Here is a 19405-nt window from a genome sequence, read left to right on the forward strand (position 1 = left end):
GTTTATGTATCACATGACAGCCTGGCAGCCACTAATTACCCGTCCCCTTTTATAAAGCTTGTCCACGATAAATAAGGGCAAGCATTAAAGTGGACTGATATCTTTTGATGACTTAAAGGCGCTCATTTTGAACACCGCCACCTCTGCGCGTTCATTTGCGCGCCTGTTGACCCAATGAGGAGCGCTGGGGAAGGAAGGTTGGGGCTGTTGGTTGCGAGCATGGGGGTGTCGCTCTCTAGCTCTCACTCTCTCGCTCTCTTCAATCTCCTCTTCCTCACTCCTCTTCTTCACTCCTCCATCCGGCCAGTGAGCCTGTCGGAGCTCCCGACTGGTAGCTTGACGAGCCGCGCAAAGGATTTCTTCCTTTTTTTGGGGAGGGGAGGTCTGGCGGGGACCAGCGGCAAACTGTTCATTTCCCCGCCGTCTCGTGCACGCTGGAGTTGCTTTTATTTGAGGAAGGGGGCTTGAAAAATGACGCAGCAGAGAAGAAGAATGCAAGTGTCACTAGTAAGTCAAGCCGTCGTTGTGATTTAGATAGCCGCAACTTCCATGAGCTCCTGCTTGCCCGCGCGCGCGCGCGCGCTCCGAGTGCACCTGCTGCTCGCTCCGAGACGAGCTCCAACACTCAAACTTCATGTCAGGCAGTTTTTTTTTTTCTTGCGTGGACTCACGTTCACAACTTTAGATTGAAATGATGTCTTGACAGATTTGTGAGCGCTGTGAGATAAAATGAGAAAGAAGACAAACAGGCTTTAGTGCGTCGGGCACATTGGCTCGGCGGGGGAGCTGTCCGGTCTCCGTGGTGCTGAAAGCGAAGCGCTCACTAGGATATGTTTGAAATAGACACTTCGGATAGTATTCCATCACGTTTTGCATTGACAGTATCTCACAGGTGATTTTATTTTTGAATTCCATCCTTAGTCTCTTCAATCTTTCAATAATTTTTCATCCATTCCCAATAACATCCATCCGTTATGAATCGCTACCTCCACCCTTCCTCATTTCGAGCAACCTGTGCCCTTTCCCATTATCCAGAATTTGTTCCTAGAGTCCGTAGTGCCTTCCATCCAGAATGTACTGCATTGCGCTCTAGTATTTTTCATTAGTTTTCCAATATATATGATATCCAGTATAGTGTACATTAAACCTTTCATGGTTGAAATACTTTCCGCTCTTTCCCCAAATCCATCCCCGGCGTCCCACATCCAACCCCGCGTATCTCTCTCCAGCATTTTCCACAGGTATCTTTAATATTTCATCCTTTTCCAGGAAAATTATTAATCTATCCCAGTGCAGGAGGTGTTCCTCATGACTACCAATTTATTTCCATCCGTCTTTTGCACTCAACAACCATCAGTACTTATATTTGACTCTATTCCAAGTAACTTTCCGTTTCCCAAATTCCTCCCGATTCAATCGCCACTCCCAGTGCCTTTCATCAATCCTTCGCAATTCCCACCCATCTGACATCCCCTATCCCGCACATTTCCCGCGATTCCAACTGATTCCAATTTTTTCCCCCTGTCCTTAAACTATTCCCACTATCCAAAGTATCCACATCTCTTCCAGGTGAAATATTGCCATTTCTCAAAATCCCCATCCCTGAACCGTTTCAGCTCCCCGAATTTGTTCCTCGAGTCCGTCCCACTGTATTCCATCTGCATCGCACACACACATCGCTCCCCCTGTTGTCACACATCCTCAGCATCTGACATGTCGTCTCGTTCCCCTTTTTCCATCAACTCACACCCGTTTCAAAAGTCCTTCTGTATCCCTTGACAACTCCCGGCATCCCCCGTCTTTCTGTCCGAAGTAGCCTAGTGACTCGTTTGTGTTCTGTTCATTCTAGTCTGACTAAAACCGTCACCAGTATCCCTGCATCCATCCGTATTAGCATATCCTCACTTTCCCTGCATCCCCAATGACTCTTTTGCATTTTGCATCTATTCCTTGTTTTCACATCCAATCCCAATGTCCTGCCCCGGTCATAAATCATCTGCCTACTCCCCAAATCACAGCGCCCCCTACTAAAAAAAACCCTTCACCACTCCCAATATAAATAAATAAAACCCGTATATATTACCAGGACACTCCCGTACGTATATTCAGTATTCAGCACCAACTTCTTTTGGACTTCATATTTTCCATCCAGTATATTTTATTTTCATAGTATCCTGCATCATTTTACTCACATCTATTCTATCTCTTCCCCCAAAAAACTTTAAACCACTCCAAGCCATCTTTTGCATCCCGTATTCTGCCTCTAGCACCGAAATTAGTTCCTCGCATCCAGCACCAGCCTGGCAATAATTTCCAATCATCCTACTTATTCTACCACCAACCCGAGACTATTTTCTTCCTATCCCGCACCTCCATTTCCCTTCACGCAGCACCAGCCACTCTTACTTAGCCAGAAGCGGCGTCATCCCTAACCCCTCTCTATCCGCCGTCCCATCCGTCTCACGGCTGTGGCAGCACGGATCACTCCGCACTTTACGATATTGCAGTTGGCTCGGCTCGGCTGCCACTTATTGTCTTTGGAAGTGCCTTGCCGCAGAGAGCCGTATTACTCCCCGAAGCGACGATGACATGAGATGCGTGCGTGATTGTTTGTATGTATTTGTGCTACGAGACTTAGCAGAGCTTTAATAGTGGCCCCCGTGCTTCATCTTTCTTTTTTTGGAGGAGCCGAATAATGAAAGTGACATTTGAGAGAAGGTGCTGATTAAATCCACGGTGTTATTAAGAGATCAGAGTGCTGCCCGTGTAAAAAGATGCATTAGTATAGAAGACGTTGTATAAAAAGCATATTCCGGTCGGCGGCGTATTACAGCCGCCTCTTTACAAGTCGAGCAGCACCTCGCCGAGGCTTTGTAAATTGCTCGTTAATTACTTTAACGCTGTCAAAAAAAAAAAAACTGAATCAACTTGCCAGAGCTTATTTGATACAAGCGGTTTTGCCGTCAAATAGTGAGCTTGCCTTCAGCTGCAGTGCTTTTGCCTGCTACATGTAGCGGTGTAGCTCATGAATAAATCATGTTGTAGTTGTTTTAGACTCTCACTTAGGCTCCCTTAACAGAAAAAGCCTTGCGTAAGGCAGTCGTCAAATAGTGAGCCCGCTCTCGAAATGTTTTTTATAAAAGCACTGTAATGACATCAAACCAAACTCTATTATACCATTTGCTAAGAAAAAATAAAGGGACTTGGTGCTTGCCAAATAGTGAGCATGCCTTTAGCAACACTGCTATGCATAGCGGTGGAGCTCATGAATAATGAATGTAATAGACTTTGTTGATTTTCACTTAGGCTCATTTTATGGTATTTAACAGAAGATGTGTCAGTAGCCAACTTGCCAAATACTGAGCACTTAAAAATGTTTGGAAAGTGTTTCATAAATGACTTGGAAGCCACATTTTAGTCCCAAATTGTAAAAAATGGCGACTGATTAATGGAGAGATCCTCCCTGCATGTCACGTTGTTAGAAAATTGATTGCCATATTGTGAGTTTATCGTTGTTTTATTTTCCCTCCTTGGTTTAGGTCTCCCACTCGGACTAACGTGAATGGACGCCGCAGCGGCCGCTCGCCACTATGGAAGGCCCAGCCGAGTGACCTTTAGCGCCAAGAACCTTTTGTCGACCTGATCCGAGGAGCCGTCTGCTTGACGAGAGTTTCTACTATCAAACAAACAAACCCCAAACCCTCCCACACCAACGGTATCGAGGATGCGGAGGAGATTTGAGGAGATGCCGACAGATGTGTGGATGTCCTTGCTGCTGGTGTGGATTACTTTGCTTCCCTGCGTGTCAACGATCCCCGTCGGAGGCGGCGAGACTGCGGCCGGTCCCGGCGAAGGACAGCGACTGCTGAACCGAGCCAAGAGAGGATGGGTTTGGAACCAAATGTTTGTGCTGGAAGAATTTTCTGGACCCGACCCAATCCTGGTTGGCAGGGTGAGTGGCGGCTTTTGTCGTCGTTTATATTAAGCTCGCTTATCGTGCGGGAACATTAATTCGGACGTTTCAATGCTCTCCCTCCCGTCGTCTCCCGGCGGACTCGGGGAGAATTTCTGGTTGTCATGGGGAAGCTAAGATATGGGAAGCGCTTAAATGCTTCTTGGCGATGATTAAACCCCTCCACAGCGTCCTTCAGAAAACAGGACGTGACCACGAGGCTAACCCTGAAGCGTAGCGAAAGATTGTTTATGCTTCCAGAAATGCCAGTTTATGTTCTCAAAAAACGAATACAATGATTTGTCGTGTCAGATATTGAAAAGTTGAAAAGTTACAAATAAGTTGTTCATAATTACGTACAGTTTTCTTTCTTAGTTTAATAGCTAGCTTAAACGCTACATGCTAGGAAGACAATACATTCAACCAAAAGTGGTTTTGGTAGCATTCCCAAAAGTGACATTTTCTTTTTTTTATTTATTTTTTTATTGCAAAGGTATTTTCATTGGGGAAAATGTACTCGTCATTGTTTGCCTGCGTTCCAGGGCGGCCATTATTTTCCAGGCAGAACCGCGGGCTAATCCCGCCGATCGGGCCACCTGTTCCCTGGCCCGCCTGGAGGTGTCAGGCCGGCCAAAGCAGCTTGTTCACAGCTCGTTTCTGGGCTTCACCTGCGGGGGCGGGCGGTCGGCCCGGCTGGCACGTAGCGGTTCCACTTGGCCCGCGTTGTACATCATCACTATTGGCGTCCATTTTCTTCCCCATCTTAGCGCGTTTCAACCTGCGCCTTCACCCTTCAACCTCACTCACATTTTGCGTTGCTTCTCCGCAGCGTTGTCATATGGTCGCATCAATTAAACATTGGCCACCATGTGGGACTTGCACCTGTGTGTGTGTGGGTTTGTGTTACGCTTTAAATACGGAGCAAACACAAAAACACTGTTAAGTGGCACATTAATTTTTTAGCACCAGTCAATTCAGAAGCCTCAAATGACTTTGACAATGGCTCCTCGTCACAAACAAACAATCGAAAGCCCAAGGAGGTTTCGCGAGTGCCAGACTGTCTAAAAACACTAAGTCAAAACCAATTAAGCAGTGGGAAACTCTCAAGGATGCTTAGCGGGAACATGCCTGGGTCGAAATTTGAGTTTTGTGGGAAAAGCTTTTTTTTTGCACGATTTTGAGGGGAAAAAAAAATTCAGTCGGATCATAAAATGAATATTTCTATATTTCATACTATTCTGACGATATGCCACCTGTATCTTGACTAATGCTACCTAGATTAGCTCAGCCGACTGACTAGACTCTACCTACACAGACCGGACCAAGATTTTGCATGTAGGTGGACACAGTGAAGAGCTTGATAAGTACGCGTTACTCATATTTTGTTGGCTGTGGTGTGAAATCCTCTACAGATTTCAAGAGGGGGCTGATCAAATAAAGTGCATTGGCAGTCATGGCGGCCTTTTTTGTCTTTAGACATTGGCGTTAAATATTCAACAGGACCTGGCGAGAACCCGGTACGAGTAAATGGACCGAAGGAGGAATTCAATATGCATATTTTTGCAAGGTGATAATGACGATGATTAAGAGCAAGGTGAAGTGCTCATCACGACTAAGTTCAGGATTAAAAGCTGAGCCGGGGCGCAGTGCGTTTTGGTTCGAGACTATTTTATCTTCCTCTTTCAGTGACGCTCAATTAAGACTCAGAACAGCGCTCAGTGGGATGGGGGAGGGGGGGGGGGGGGTACTGTTTTTGAACAAAATGTAGATGATCTGATGTGGAATACAAAGTATCTTAGTTTTCTACTTCCTGGTTCACGCTCGCACACACACTCTTCCCCTGCCAGGCCTTTGCGGAGGTAATAAAATGTGCAGCCTGGGTTGAGCTTTAATTACACGTGCTCCCCCCCCCCCCCCCCAGTCTGCTCTTGCGACATCATCACGGCGGCTGTGCGGGAGATTGGGCGCCATCGATTTCTAGCAGCGTGTCATTCACAGCCTTCTCGCCCTGCACAGACCATTAGCACAAATGTGAGGGGGATGTGTGTGTGTGTGTGTGTAGGTAAGCAGACGAGAGAAGGACGGCCGTGAGGCGTGACAGCACCTTCCCTCCTTCTACCCTACCCCACCCCTCGTCTCATTTCCGATGTTCTTCTGCAGCTCGCCGTCTTTCTGACATTGTGATGTAGAGTGTGAGGCTGATGTGGAGTGGTACTTCTTTTTGGGGGAACCAAGAAAGACAGACAATAGTTTTTTCAGCGAGAGAGAGAACGAGAGAGAGAGAGAGATTGTCTTGCCTGTTATTTTTCAGAAGCATATCTTGACCTTTATTTATTCATTTTAGGTAATTGAGAACAGGAGTTCCCCTTTTGCAATGCCAACCTGGCTGGAGTCAGCTAAATAAAATAAATCAAAGTTTCATTTGGAGTGTATTTGAGTCTTATATGGATGACATAGCAACTTTATCATGTGTTAGAAGTATTTGATAGGTGGCAAATAATCTCACTGTTTTCAGAAATGGCCTTCTTGGGCTTACATTTTGGGGTCGTAGGGCCAAATCGTCATATCTTGTCCTTCAACGGGATGTCAAGCCCAAAATGTTCTGTTCTACTGAAGCGGGGGAGCTGTCAATGTAAAGTAATAATATTCAAATATCTATTTGAACATTCTCAAAAATACATTTGAACGTAATCGGCAAGATATTTTGATGCCCTGAGCGACTGTGATGTCATATTTAATCGACAGCAAGTGGCAAAATGGCCGCCTCCATGACGTGGAAGAAAAACAAAATGAATTTTGACACTTAATTCAAATTCCTTAAATGCGATATTAATCTGAATGCAGTGTTTAGATTAGTGGTGTTGCCTAGAAAATATTACTATGCCTTTTATTGGCCAAGATAATCTTACAGCGACTTTCCCTGAAATTATTTTCGTCTTGTCTCTGATTGGCCAAAATGGCCTCACTGTTCTTGCCTTTTCCATTCTTAAGACATCGAAGTGTCTGTAATGAACTTATGGTTGGGAATTAAGTGCCAAACTTTTGACTTTTCACAGAAATGACTTTCAATGGCTTTCTGATTAGCCAGAATAGCCTTAATGTATTTTTATTTGTTCCAGGAGTGACTTGATTTCTTCTCGCACAGCGCCACGATTTAACTTTTCTTCTAAAAACAAGCCTCGCAAAGCGTTTAAACGTCTCTTAGGCAAACTTTTCCTCGCATTCAATCAAAGCCGCCTCTGTTATTCCAAAATACGATCGCAGACGCGTGTCGTTTGGCCATTAAGCTCGCCTCGGAACAAAAAAGACAAACAGCGAGCAAATCGCTGCGTTTGCAGCAGAGACAAATCCGATTTCTGTTCTCTTTGTAGTCAATTAATGGCGGCTGGCGCGTGAATATTTCACACAACTTTCTTTCCCCGAGTCTCCTTCAGAGCTCCATCACTTAGCGAGGGAGGATTGATAATGATTGCGTTTCAGTCTGCCGAGTTGCGCTGAGCACATTGTTCAGGCCTTTCATCCGCCGCTGATAATCAACCATTAGCATTCATCAATTCCTGCTCGATGGCAATACGACTTTGATTATCGATCCTGCTGAGGAATGCTCACGGCGTGATGCGGTCTTCTTCGGGATAATAAACTCGCTAGTTGACGGGGCTTCCCGAGGGAAAGGAAAGTACGAAACAGCAAACAAACAAACGTTTCAGACAAGTCAACTCTAAATTGTTTCTTTCAACAAAAGATAATGATGGGGTAAGAAAAACAAATTTGAATTCAGAATGTTCCACGCTCCATGAAGCTAGCTCACTTCTCCAGCATTAGCATTCAGTACACTCAATGTTGTTGGAAAAAAAAATCATTATTATAGATTAATTCTGGGCTTTTATATTGTTCAGAATTATTTGACATTCCGTCTTCCACATTAAAAAATACAATCCCTTGAAAAATGTGAAGTGTTTCTTAAGTCTCTTGTTCAAGCAGAAAAATCAAACAATCAAACAAAAAAGCAATAGTGACCGTCCATCTATTCATTTTCTGTACGGCTTATCTTCTTGACGGTCATGGTTGGGTGAGCTGGAATCTCTCCCAGCTGACTTTGGGTGAAAGGCTGAATGAACTCTTTAAAAGATATTTTCTTCTGAAGACTACATTCAAAATTCTTTCTTGGAAGAAAAGCAAAAATGACGAAAAACAATATTTTTTTTTACTCCTAAGGCGCCAAAAATCTAATTTTCTAGAGATATCTCTAAGTTCCTTGTTTACCCAATATATTGCATCAGAAAAATAGTAAACCTTGCTTTCCTTGTCCAATTTCGACAACTTCTTCTCGTGACTAAAATGAAAAATCAAAAAACAAACATTCCCTTCGCACCTTTCCGATAGGCACCCCCTCTTTTCGCACCCCCGTTCCAACCCCCTTGCCATCTTCCTCTCATTGTCTCCCATTGTCCAATCCAACGTCGATGATCATCTGATAAGAGATCAGAGCTGGGCTTTATCGCTTTCCTTTCTGCGCTATTTATTCATATTTAACACATGTTCCCTTTTCGAAGAGATCTTAATGACTCGCCGAGATAAAAGTCAACATTCGGGGGGGCTCTTTGTATCTTATCTTTGCCGCGAGCAGACTTCACACGGCCGGAAACCGAGATGTGGGACGCCAAGTCTATAAATATGATGTCTGCTGGTAAAGCAGCATGTGGCTCGTAGCCTGATGTTATTTTCAACGCTAACGGCTAACAGCTATCAATTGTATGCTAGTCGTCACTCCACTAAAGCAACCATGTCTAATTTGAGCTCAATTTTCTCTTTGCCTTTGATTGATTGATGTGCGAGTGGGAGTTAAGAAGACTATTAGTATTATCGCCAGTGACTGATAGCCATTGTGCCGCGCAAATTAGCGTAGCCTCGGCTAGGGCTGCAAGGTACATACGCTGGATTATAGACGGACGATTCCCAGCGGTTTTTCGAAGCAGGTGGAAGAAACCCATCAGTGTGTGTCAGAGTGGTATTTATTTTTCTGTTTTGTTGCGTTTTCTTTTTTTTTTTTTTGCTTTCTCGCATCCACATCTTTTGGGTGCCCAGCTGTGTAATCTCAAAATCGTCCGCCTTTAGATCTTCATTCCCACCTCTCGTGTGATTTAAAGGGAAATAACCTCCCCGATTCTCTGCCTTCCCTTTCCCCGAGGCTGTGTGGCCTTTGCTCATGCCGCCCGGGGCCATTCTATCAGCAATGTGTCATAAAACACTGGACCACCGTGCTACAATTGAGCTGTTGGGACCAGATTAGTGTGAATACAGTGTGCAAGGTCTTCTAGCAAATATGGCGGCACCTGTCACACCAAGGCTGCCTTGTGATCACAAATAGTGTTCGAAAACATGCTCAGGGATAACCTTGAATATTTGCCGTAAATCTTCAAAAGAAGCAAAGAAATGATTACAAATCCAAATAATTCTTTGGAAAATACAGATAAAGATGCATCGTATGTTCCTAATGGGGACATTTTGAAATCATGCAAAAAAAATATTGGAAAAATTCAAAAATACACAATCTCAATTATCTGGCCTGGCACCTGGAGGGGGTCCAAGCATATTTCTCCCCCCCTCCCCCCAAGCTCCGCCAGTGAGGTGGAGCAAAGTTTTATTACTCGCATTAAACCTTAAACTCAAATAAGTCTGTGTGACAAGCTTGTGAATGTGGCTACTTGTCTATGAAAGCAAGTGCGACAATGAAAGCAGCCTCATTTCGGCGTAGCGTCGCGCCAGGCGAGCGTGTTAGGTGAGCTGCTTTAATTCCTATAAATTAGTCAGAGCAAAGTTCAAGGCAGAGTGCCAGATGATTTAGCCGGCTAAGTGATCCGCCCCCGCAAAGCCCAGCAGTGCGGATGGTGGGCGGTAAGTTGAGGAGGAGTTGTCAAACGACAAAAAGTGAGTTAATCGCGAGGATGCGCCGCGACCAGGCCGCGCCGGACCGCGCCTTATGAATTAGCAATGCCGCGGGGAAGTAACGCGCTTCACCCAACGTCGCGTGACAACCTGGATTTAATCACGCCAAGCCGCAGATGTGAGTAATAGAGGCAAGCTTATTATTTTGCTCGGGGACTTTGGAGCCGTGTGAATGACTGCGCTTTCCTTTTAAATCATTATTGCAGCTGACGCACACACATGAGAGCTGGCGGCCATGACAGGGCCTCGCGATTCGCTACCACGGAAACATGATTTCTTCTTCCCCGGTGGGGTAAAAAACAGCTTGTGCAGTGACTCGGCTAGAGTGGTGGAATGTAACTAAGTACAAATAGTAGTGGTGGTACATTATGTAAAAACACGTAGGATGCTGTAACCACAATGACGAGACCCTTCCATGGCCACTGGCGGAGCTAGGATTTTTTTTTTTATGCTTGGGGGGGGCCATGGCGGGGCCAAGGATATCTCAGGGGTTCTGAAATTTTTATTTCTTTACAAAACCCAGAAATTCTTCAGAAAACACAGGTTCAGTAGATGTTCCTTACAGGCGACGGAAAAAAATGACTGGAGAAATTGGAAAACACAAACTTCTATTATCTGGCCAGGCACCAAGGAAAGTTTTCTCGTTGAAGCAAGGATTATGCAAATGTATGAAAAATACTTTTTTCATTATGCCAAGTTATCAAAATGGGTATTGTCTAAAATCGAGGGTCAAAATGAAAAATTCCTTTTGCAATAAAATTCATTTAATTTTTTTAAAGGAGTATTTTTTTTCCACAATATGGTGTGAGAACCTTTCTCCACTTCTGCTTGGCTACATACAACAACACTTTGAGTTACAGGTAGCGCGACGGAAGTGCAATCCCCCCCCACGGCGTTAAAGAATGGCTGCTGCGGGAAATGAAATGTCAGGGCGATAACATTAAAGTATGGCGGGGTGGCTAATAATGACAACCGAGGGTCATTTGCAGGCACACATAGTTCACAATGACTCTACTGACAGCCCCGTTAAGCGTCACAAAGACGCAGCGACCATAAAAAAGGGCTTCATGAGCACTTGGTAGAAATTTGGCAAAAATCAGTTGAGCAGTTTTTCGCATAATTCCACTATAGCTAGCAAACAAGGCGAGTAAAACCCACACTTCCTTGGCAGAGGTAATCACGGCTGTGGCTTTGTTTGTCTGATATGCTCTCAAAAGCTTCCAAAGATGCATTTGGCAGGATTTAAACTCTCTTCAAGTGCTCGCTGAATATGAACAACTGGCTGTAATTATATTTCAAATGTGATGTGAGTGAGAGCATTAAAAATAAGCGACATTCGTTATTCTGCGTGCTGGAGAATCTGGGACGGGTTTTCTCAAATTCCGGCCAAACTACATTAGAGCTTAAGCCACTTTTGGTACTTAAGCTCGCTGTAAAGTCAAAATGAAATGTCTTGTTAACGCAACACAGTTTTGCTAACAAGGCTGCCAATTTTAAAAAGTATGTAAGAATCCATCGAGAAATTCACGCTGTTAAGTGAAAACGTCTCCCGGGGCCGAGTTAAAAAAAAAAAAAAAAAAAAAAAAGGCGAGCAGATGAAGCAATTTGAAGAGGCCCTAATGGTTCAAATGTGATCATTCAAATGAAGACGACCATTATCTGAAACATGCTAATTAGCGACAATCCCGCCTTTTCTTAAGCCTTTTATGGACCTCTCCACCCCATAATTGATGTTGTTGTTTATTTAGCTGCGAGAACATGTGGGAGAGAAAACAACAGCAAGCAAAGTGCAGCGGCACGTGTGACATTTTATTGAAGATCACAACGCTGGCCCGCGATTAAAGATGATGATCATCATCACTGCTGAGGGTCGCTCACCTCAATCACTGATGCTCACTTCTACCTTCTCGTCTTTTTTTTTTTTCTCCACGCCTTCTCTTCATCAGGCCTCTGCTCACTCTCTGCTGTCTTAGCGTGCTGCTGACCTTTTCACGCAGATGAATTATTTCACTTTAATGACGCAAAGAGAAGGCCAGCCGAAATAATGGCGAGAGTGAGCTACCGCCCATGCACATATACACACACACACACACACACACTACCTGCCTTTAATAGACCAGCTAGCATCATTATGTGTAGTCTTTCAACCATGAAGATTTTATTTTGTGTTCAGCAATGCAAGTAAATCATTTGGCATCTAAATAAAAAAAAATGTATGCTTCACAATAAAGTCAGTGAAGCTGCTTGCAATCATGATGGTGATAGAAAATCCTCAAAATCATTATTAAGCTCCGCCCACTTCAAACAGCATTTGATTACAACCCAAAATGGCAACAGAACTGACTTTTTATTAAATTTCTTTGGCTTGACAAACTTTTTCTTTGTTGCCCAAGCACATTTTAGTCAAAATTAGTTGGTATAAGATTAACATACAATTAGTTGTCAATCATTATTATCATCTTGAGGTCACACCCTGTTTCAATCACTATTTATTTTCCTAATTTATTTTAACTTTCCTTCGGGAAGTGTTGAGTTTTCAGACGTGTCGAGGCCCCCCGCAAAAGGTTATTCATTTGATTACATCACAATGTCATGTACCCTTCAAGACACTCACACATGCAGGTCGATGTGTGTGTGTGTTTTCCTCGGACAAAGCTGCTGCCTGCTGTTTTGTGTGTGCGGGTACGCCGTGATGATTGAAGCCTCCTCCTGTGTGAAAGTGACACTTTCTCTTCTCCTGCGGTGTTTGATTAAATCTGTGCGAGTGTGTGTTGAATCAGGAAAGGAAAGAAAAAAATAATGCATGAAAAATTCAAGCGCTTATAATACAAAATCCAGATGAATCATGAATGCTTAATGGGGAGACGGTGGTCGAGCAAGACAGCCAGCGTGTGTGCGTGTTGAAATTGTTCTGCAAGTATTCTGGCGCCGCATTGTCTGCCAGGGCCGCATTCACAACACCGGCTGGGGCGTGTTGTGCCCCCCCAAGCCCCCCCCCCCCCTCTTCCTCAGTGGTAACGAGGTGCTGAGGGACAGCGAGCGTTTGACGCCAGCAACATGTGAAAAGCTTTTAACTGTTATTTGAATGGTGCTAATTGCCTTCATCTTTGCCACAAACGCTTGTTGTTGTTGTTGTGCAACTGCTGGATGCGTGCCGGGCATCTGTGCGTGTTGAAATATTCACAAATCTTCACTGATGACAGCCCCTCCTCTTTTTTTTTTTTTTTTTTTGCTCGCTCACTTATTGGCTTTTAATGAAATATTGAGCTCCAAGAAAAACTTCCCGCTCTTATGAATAATAGAAAGAGCAATTTAAGTAACATCATGGAAGAGGACTGAGTGGACTGCTGTGATAAGGAAGGAGGGGTCTTAGCATGGGAGCCCATTAAGGTATTTTTACAGGGATGGAATGTTCAAGAAGACAGACACAAAACAAAATAGGTAAGGATAACAAAAACAGCTTCCGAAAATGACAACAACTGCTACGTGAGTTTTAGAGGGAGCACAAAACCTGGCAAAGCAGCAACACCTGCTAATGTTTTTGGTTGGGACCAATAGAGGAATTTGTTAAAAAAAAACAAAAAACTTCTGTTTTAAGATGAATGCAAAATTTGAAACACTGCCATAAAACTTCCACATCAACTGCCGACTTAAAAACACAAACACACATTTCATCCAATTAATAAACAAATCTGTGAAAGCAAGTATCATACAATTCTTACAGACACAATAAGTATATAAAAGGTTGGGCAACAACATACCTGTATTTTAGCTGAGACGTCATTGTTGATCAACCATCCCTCAGTCACGGTTTCCTAAAAATAAATGTGTATGCCTTGAATACACATTCGAAAAATAAGCAGGAATCAAAAAAAAAATTGTTAATGTTATGTTTCCCATCAGATTTCAAATTATGAGACGTTAATTGCAACATTCAAAATGGCGTCCGTCGTCGGGGACAATCGACCGCTCTGATTGGCTGCCAGCTAGCGAATCAGTGCATCCGCAACTGTCACGTGTGCAAAAGTAAAGCAATGGCAAAAACAAAATGGCATCCTCTAATCAATTAAGCTCAGTAAAACGTTTTTTTTTCTTTTTGCTTAATCGAGTGTAAGGGACATTGTTTTAAATGTCAGAATTTAATTAATTAATTAATTAATTAATTTATTTATTTTTAAAAAACGCAGACAAAATCTACTCATCAGTAACTACAATTTCTACTGATGATGGACAAAAAAAGCAATAGGACCAGAAAAACAATCGCAAGTGGTGCTTCAAACAGAGACACCAGACAGCGCAAACAAAAGGAAGCGTTTATGTAGACTTCAAATGATGCCAACTTGAGTGCGAGCTGGTCAAAGGCATCTTGAGGACACAGCATGCAAGCCCGGATGGTGTAAATCCATCCCAGCATGCATTGCATCAGTCAGTGCCTCATTCCAATTAGCCGACTCAGCTTGTTTGCGGCTCCATTCAGGAGGCTTTCGCATGTGTGTGAGCCCAAGGCGAGATCAAACGGCCTCTGCTTTTAACCAACAGTGTTTAACTCAATAAGCATAGCATCAAGCTAGCGGCTACGTGGTGAGTTGAATCCGTCTGGGTTGAGTTTATCAGGCTTAGTGTTTTGAAAGTTATTTACGATTTCAGAATGTTGTTTCGCGCTTAGATTGTGGTTTCAAGATGGAGTTTGAATTGTAAAGTAGGATTTCAAGATGTTAGCGTTAGAAGTGTTTTTAGCCTGAGTTTAGACTTTCAAGAGGATTCACGTTTCAAACCAGAAACTCAAAAGAGCTTTTCAACACAGTATTCCGGTTTCAAAGTAGAGTTTCAAATCTGGAATAAGGTTTAAAACCTGGGTTTGGATTTCAAATGAGAGTTTTTCAAGGCTAAACTGTGTTTTGAATTAGCTTTGCATATAAGTGTTGAGTCTTTCAAAACAAAGCTTCTTACACAAGTTCTAGCTTGGATTATGGTTTCAAAATGGGGTTAGTGTTTCAAAATAGAATTTCATACTTGGACTACTAGGTTTTCAAAGACTGTTTTCAAACTAGGATTTTGGGACAGCTTTAAGAAATGAGAATTTTATGCCAAGGTTCAGATTTTAAAGCAGCTTTCAAAGCTTGCAAGAGTACACAAAAGCAATTTATGGCGGGCTCTTGAAATGGCTGTTTAAATATTTTTTTTTTTTTCTAGCCATCCTTTACAGCGAGAGTATTGCTTCTCAAAAGCACATCAAGGGCTGATATGAAATGAACACTTTTGTCTCGGCGCACAATACGAGTGTTGACGGGCAATCGGAACAAAAGACATCATGTCCTCTTTTCTTATCTGGACACTCTGTGACTGCAAACCAAGATGGATTCCACGGCTATCTAAGGACCCCCTCCCCCCCTTCCCTCCAAGCCAGACCACCTCCTACTGAGTAGCCATTAAAATATTGCCACTTCAACACAGCAAGGTTGGTGGTCTTCATCAGCTAATAGCACACCTTTGTTAGCTCCTTTGTATCGGCAGACGTTTGGCAATCTCCCAAAAGATCCGGGACACACTTTGAAGATTCTTCCAGACTTGAACCTCTTCACTTTGCGAAGATCCTCAACAAGGGTCGTCTCGGGTCGGACATCAGCTGTTTGTGGATAAATACAACGTAACCCACATCACCAAATTCCAGGGCTCATGAGTTAAGAAACTCATTTCAGGCAACAGCTGCCCTCAATCAATTTGTAACATAGAATTCTTATCTATCATTTTGGTTTGAAGAAACCAAAATTTGAGGAATCAAAAATCGAGCAAAACTTGCATGAGGCAATTCAAGCCCGAAATGAGACGGTGTGTTTTGTGATTTGTATTTTACCCAGAAACGACGTGACATTCACGAAGAAATATCCCAAACAAATACATTTTCATGATACGGAAAATGAATGAATTATTAAGAATGCACAAACGCAGCATATTGTCTTGTGACCTTTATTGAAGGCAAATGATAGTTATGAATGTTTCTTTTTTTTTTCATTTCTTTCTTTTAACATATTCAGATGTAATTGTCGGGAGTAACTCAACTGCATCAGTGAACACATACAATTTCATTTTGTTGTTCTGCACAAAATGATTTTCATCTGCCATCTATTTGGCTAAAATTGATGGACGCGTTTTTCCATAAGCAGCCTTTTATTGGATTTAAAAAAGAAAAAGGCTATCACTGGGAAAAATGGTGTGTTGGTCCAGACAAGCACTCTGTGTAACACTAAAAAAAAAAAATCGCCATCAAATAAGAGTCCCGAGATGCTACGTTAAGTTCCATATGCAGCTAGCATACTAGCTCGAAAAGAAGTCTGTGCCAGTTACTGAAAGTAATTGCTCCTAATGACCATTTGGAGTTTGGTTTTCATCTCTGGGGGCCACGCAAAAAGGCCTTTGGTCTTATCAGTTGATTAGTCACAAATAGGCAGCGCGGAGTCCTTGTGCGGGAAACTAAACGAGCGTGGCCAAATTGCCGTCGGTGTTCCTCCATCACAGAGACTCTAATGGAGCGGCGAGCCAGCTAGTCCAGCTAATTCCTGAGCCGAGACTAAAGCAAATAGATGACTGGGACTCAAACTGAAGATAGTGTACCACGTACAAGTTTGAAAAAAATATATAGAAGTTAAAAAAATCATGTATTTATCACACAATGGAGTGAAAATGTCTTTTAACAGGATGCACCAAAAAAATCTCAAGGACGTTATTTTGAGTCGTCGGGATCTGTTTACCCGCCCGAGGCAAGTCTAATGCAAAATGTGGTCTAACTGTGCTTGAATGAGTTTTATTTTGGTGTTTTTGTAGACACTAAGTTAGAAAGGGGCATCTGCGCCGTCGTGGGTGTGAACACAGACGACTTGCTTCCTCTCGTTCCCTTCAAATTAAAAAACGATTGATCATTTTGAGGATACGTGAAAGGGGGTGGGGATGCTCAGTGATTGTTACTCACCGTTTTAATTGTTATTTTTTTCCCCCTTCACAGATTCATTTGCATTATTCCTCCTGCTTCCCTCCGATGAACATTGCACACCTTGATTTACCGACCGAGTAATTGCTTATTGACAGAGTCATATTACAGTGGAAATTGTATTATGAAAAAAAAAAAAAAAAAAAGAGGCAGAGGCATCTCATTGAAATGTAGCTGCAAATAACGACAAGGATACAATTAGAAGTCATCAGCGAAATGGACATGTGTGAGCCTTTTCCACTTGCGCCACCTGCGCTTGCTTTCTCACGCCGCCTTTTTAATTAATTCTGAAAAAAAAAATTGTCAAGGATACGAATTACAAGCGTACACTCGGCTGCACAGCCGCACGAGTGCAAATGAGGTCGCGGTATTGTGCCAGTTATCCAAATTGGGTTGCAATATTTATGCTGTTTGTGGAATATGACCAAGAGACCTCACTGAATTTTTTTTTTTTTAAAGCCACTGTGAAAATGAATGACGCCAAATTTGAGCCTCGTTACAAAAGTGTTCGTGTTTTAGTTGTTTTTTACGTATACTTTTGAATCCACGTTGTGGGCTTTGTGGCTTTGAGTTTGTATGAGGTCCACCCTCGTTCAGTTTGTTCCAGTGTTGAATTTTATATATATATATATATATTAATATCAAAAGCTGTATTTAAATCAGCACTAAATGAATGCATTTCTTTAACACACACTTAAAGTGAGGCCTTCGCAATCTGCATCAAAGCGAGCTCGCCCAGGCAGCACTTCAATTCCATGACCTACAACAACCTTGAGTCAAAAAATAAAGTACACAAGCATACGCCTTACTTGTAAGATCTAATTCTGCCAAGGAGGTAGTATCTCTTTTTTTTTTTTTTTTTATTACTGGCTGTCTGCTTTTGGCAGCAGGCATCGGCTTATTATGCACATTACTGCCCCCTACTGTGGAATGGATGGAGCCAATTTCATTTAGCAACATGACATTTGACAGTTAAATCAATTATGACTAGACGGACCCCCAAAACACAAGCACAAAAAATCCAGATAGTGACAATATTTGATTAGATACCTTGAATTATTTTCAAACTTGAACAGGAATTAAAAATTAAAAACAGTTCTGAAAATTTTGTGGGCATGTCAGTCAGGTGACCCATAAAAAGTCTCAACAAGCCTAAAAAACACGTCTGCTATTTTAGGATCACCAAGATTTTTTTTAGCCAATTTTGTGGGTATCAAAACATTTTGACCATTTCATCATGAAAATCATTGCAACTCGTCCAAGCGCCTTAAGGAATTGGCACCTGTTGAGAAAAAAAAAAAAAAACGAGGGAAAACAGGCAGCGGCGGCGTGCAGCTGCATTTTCTTCCCTGGTAATCGAATCCCTCCAAAGGCCTCCATTTTTCTTCATCTCGCCGCGTCCACAGGACCTTTAAACAGAGCAGAGTGTGGAAAAAAAGGTAGCGTAGAACACAATTATAATTCCAATATAGCCCTGTAAAGAAAATGTAAACAGATAGCCCCGGCTGCAGACCCCCGGCCCCCCTGTCACCCCCACCTTTTCACTCCCTGAAGACTTGTAATAAAGTAGAGAAGATGTAACACCAGAGGACTTTGTTGTGTCGCTTCCACATTTGAGGCCACAGGAGGGTGTGTACGTCTTCGGTCACGTATTTTCAGGCGACAGAAAAACACACACTTCCAAAAAAAAAAAAAGCTCTGCTGGAAATCCCGAGGAGCGCAAATTGGTTTGGAATGTGATTTGTAAAGCGTGCTGCTTTTCAAACGGGCAAATATGGGATCCTCTGCGGGTGAGACGTTTTCATCCCGCGGCATCCTTTGCTTGCCGCTCTTGAATATTCCGTTTGTTGTTGTACGCTTGCTCAGGGGAGGGTTGGGGTGTTGGTCGCTTTTTTTTCACGACACGTCCCAAAGATCCCCCCCCCCCCCTTCTTCACGTTTCCGGGCAAAGCTGCAGCGTGATGCCTATTGTTTAGGACCTGGAACCCTAAATCCTCATTAGCATGTTGCTCGGCTATCATGGTGTTGCTCTTTTTGACAGTCATCCTAATTACTTTAATAATAATAATAATAATAATACCGTATTTTCCGCACTATAAGGCGCACTGGATTATAAGGCGCACCTTCAATGAATGGCCCACTTTAAAACTTTTTCCATATATAAGGCGCACTGGATTATAAGGCACACCTTCAATGAATGGCCCATTTTAAAACTTTGTCCATATATAAGATATATACATTTGGCCCGTGGGCCAGACTTTGGACACACCTGCTGTAGTGGTTCAATATTGGTCCATATATAAGGCGCACCTGATTATAAGGCTCACTGTCGGCTTTTGAGAAAATTGGAGGTTTTTAGGTGCGCCTTATAGTGCAGATAATACGGTAATAATAAGTAGTACAAACGGACTACCAATATCCGACAGCTCGGCTAATCGTTTAAACAGAAGAAGGTTCTTACACATTAAAGTGTGAGGAAGCTTCATAGCAGGAAGATCATGACTGGATATGCACTTTCCCAC

The 19405-nt window shown here is 42.9% G+C and overlaps 1 protein-coding gene across 4 annotated transcripts in view; it reads left to right on the top strand.

Moving 5' to 3' along the window:
* The first annotated feature begins 280 nt into the window (after window positions 1-280).
* Window positions 281-19405, top strand: part of cdh8 (cadherin 8) — a 68725-nt gene continuing 49600 nt past the window's right edge. For 2 of the 4 annotated variants that reach the window (XM_049717062.2, XM_049717063.2), the window contains exons 1-2: window positions 281-507; window positions 3540-3952. In XM_049717062.2, the coding sequence (XP_049573019.1) occupies window positions 3725-3952 (228 nt within the window). In that variant the 5' untranslated portion in view covers window positions 281-507; window positions 3540-3724. Of the gene's footprint in view, window positions 508-3539; window positions 3953-5874; window positions 10017-13778; window positions 14480-19405 lie in introns of those variants that run through there. The other 2 variants (XM_049717065.2, XM_049717064.2) reach the window with 2 other exon arrangements.

This window comes from Syngnathus scovelli, chromosome 4 (assembly GCF_024217435.2).
Source record: "Syngnathus scovelli strain Florida chromosome 4, RoL_Ssco_1.2, whole genome shotgun sequence".
In the NCBI taxonomy this organism is placed as follows: Eukaryota; Metazoa; Chordata; class Actinopteri; order Syngnathiformes; family Syngnathidae; genus Syngnathus; species Syngnathus scovelli.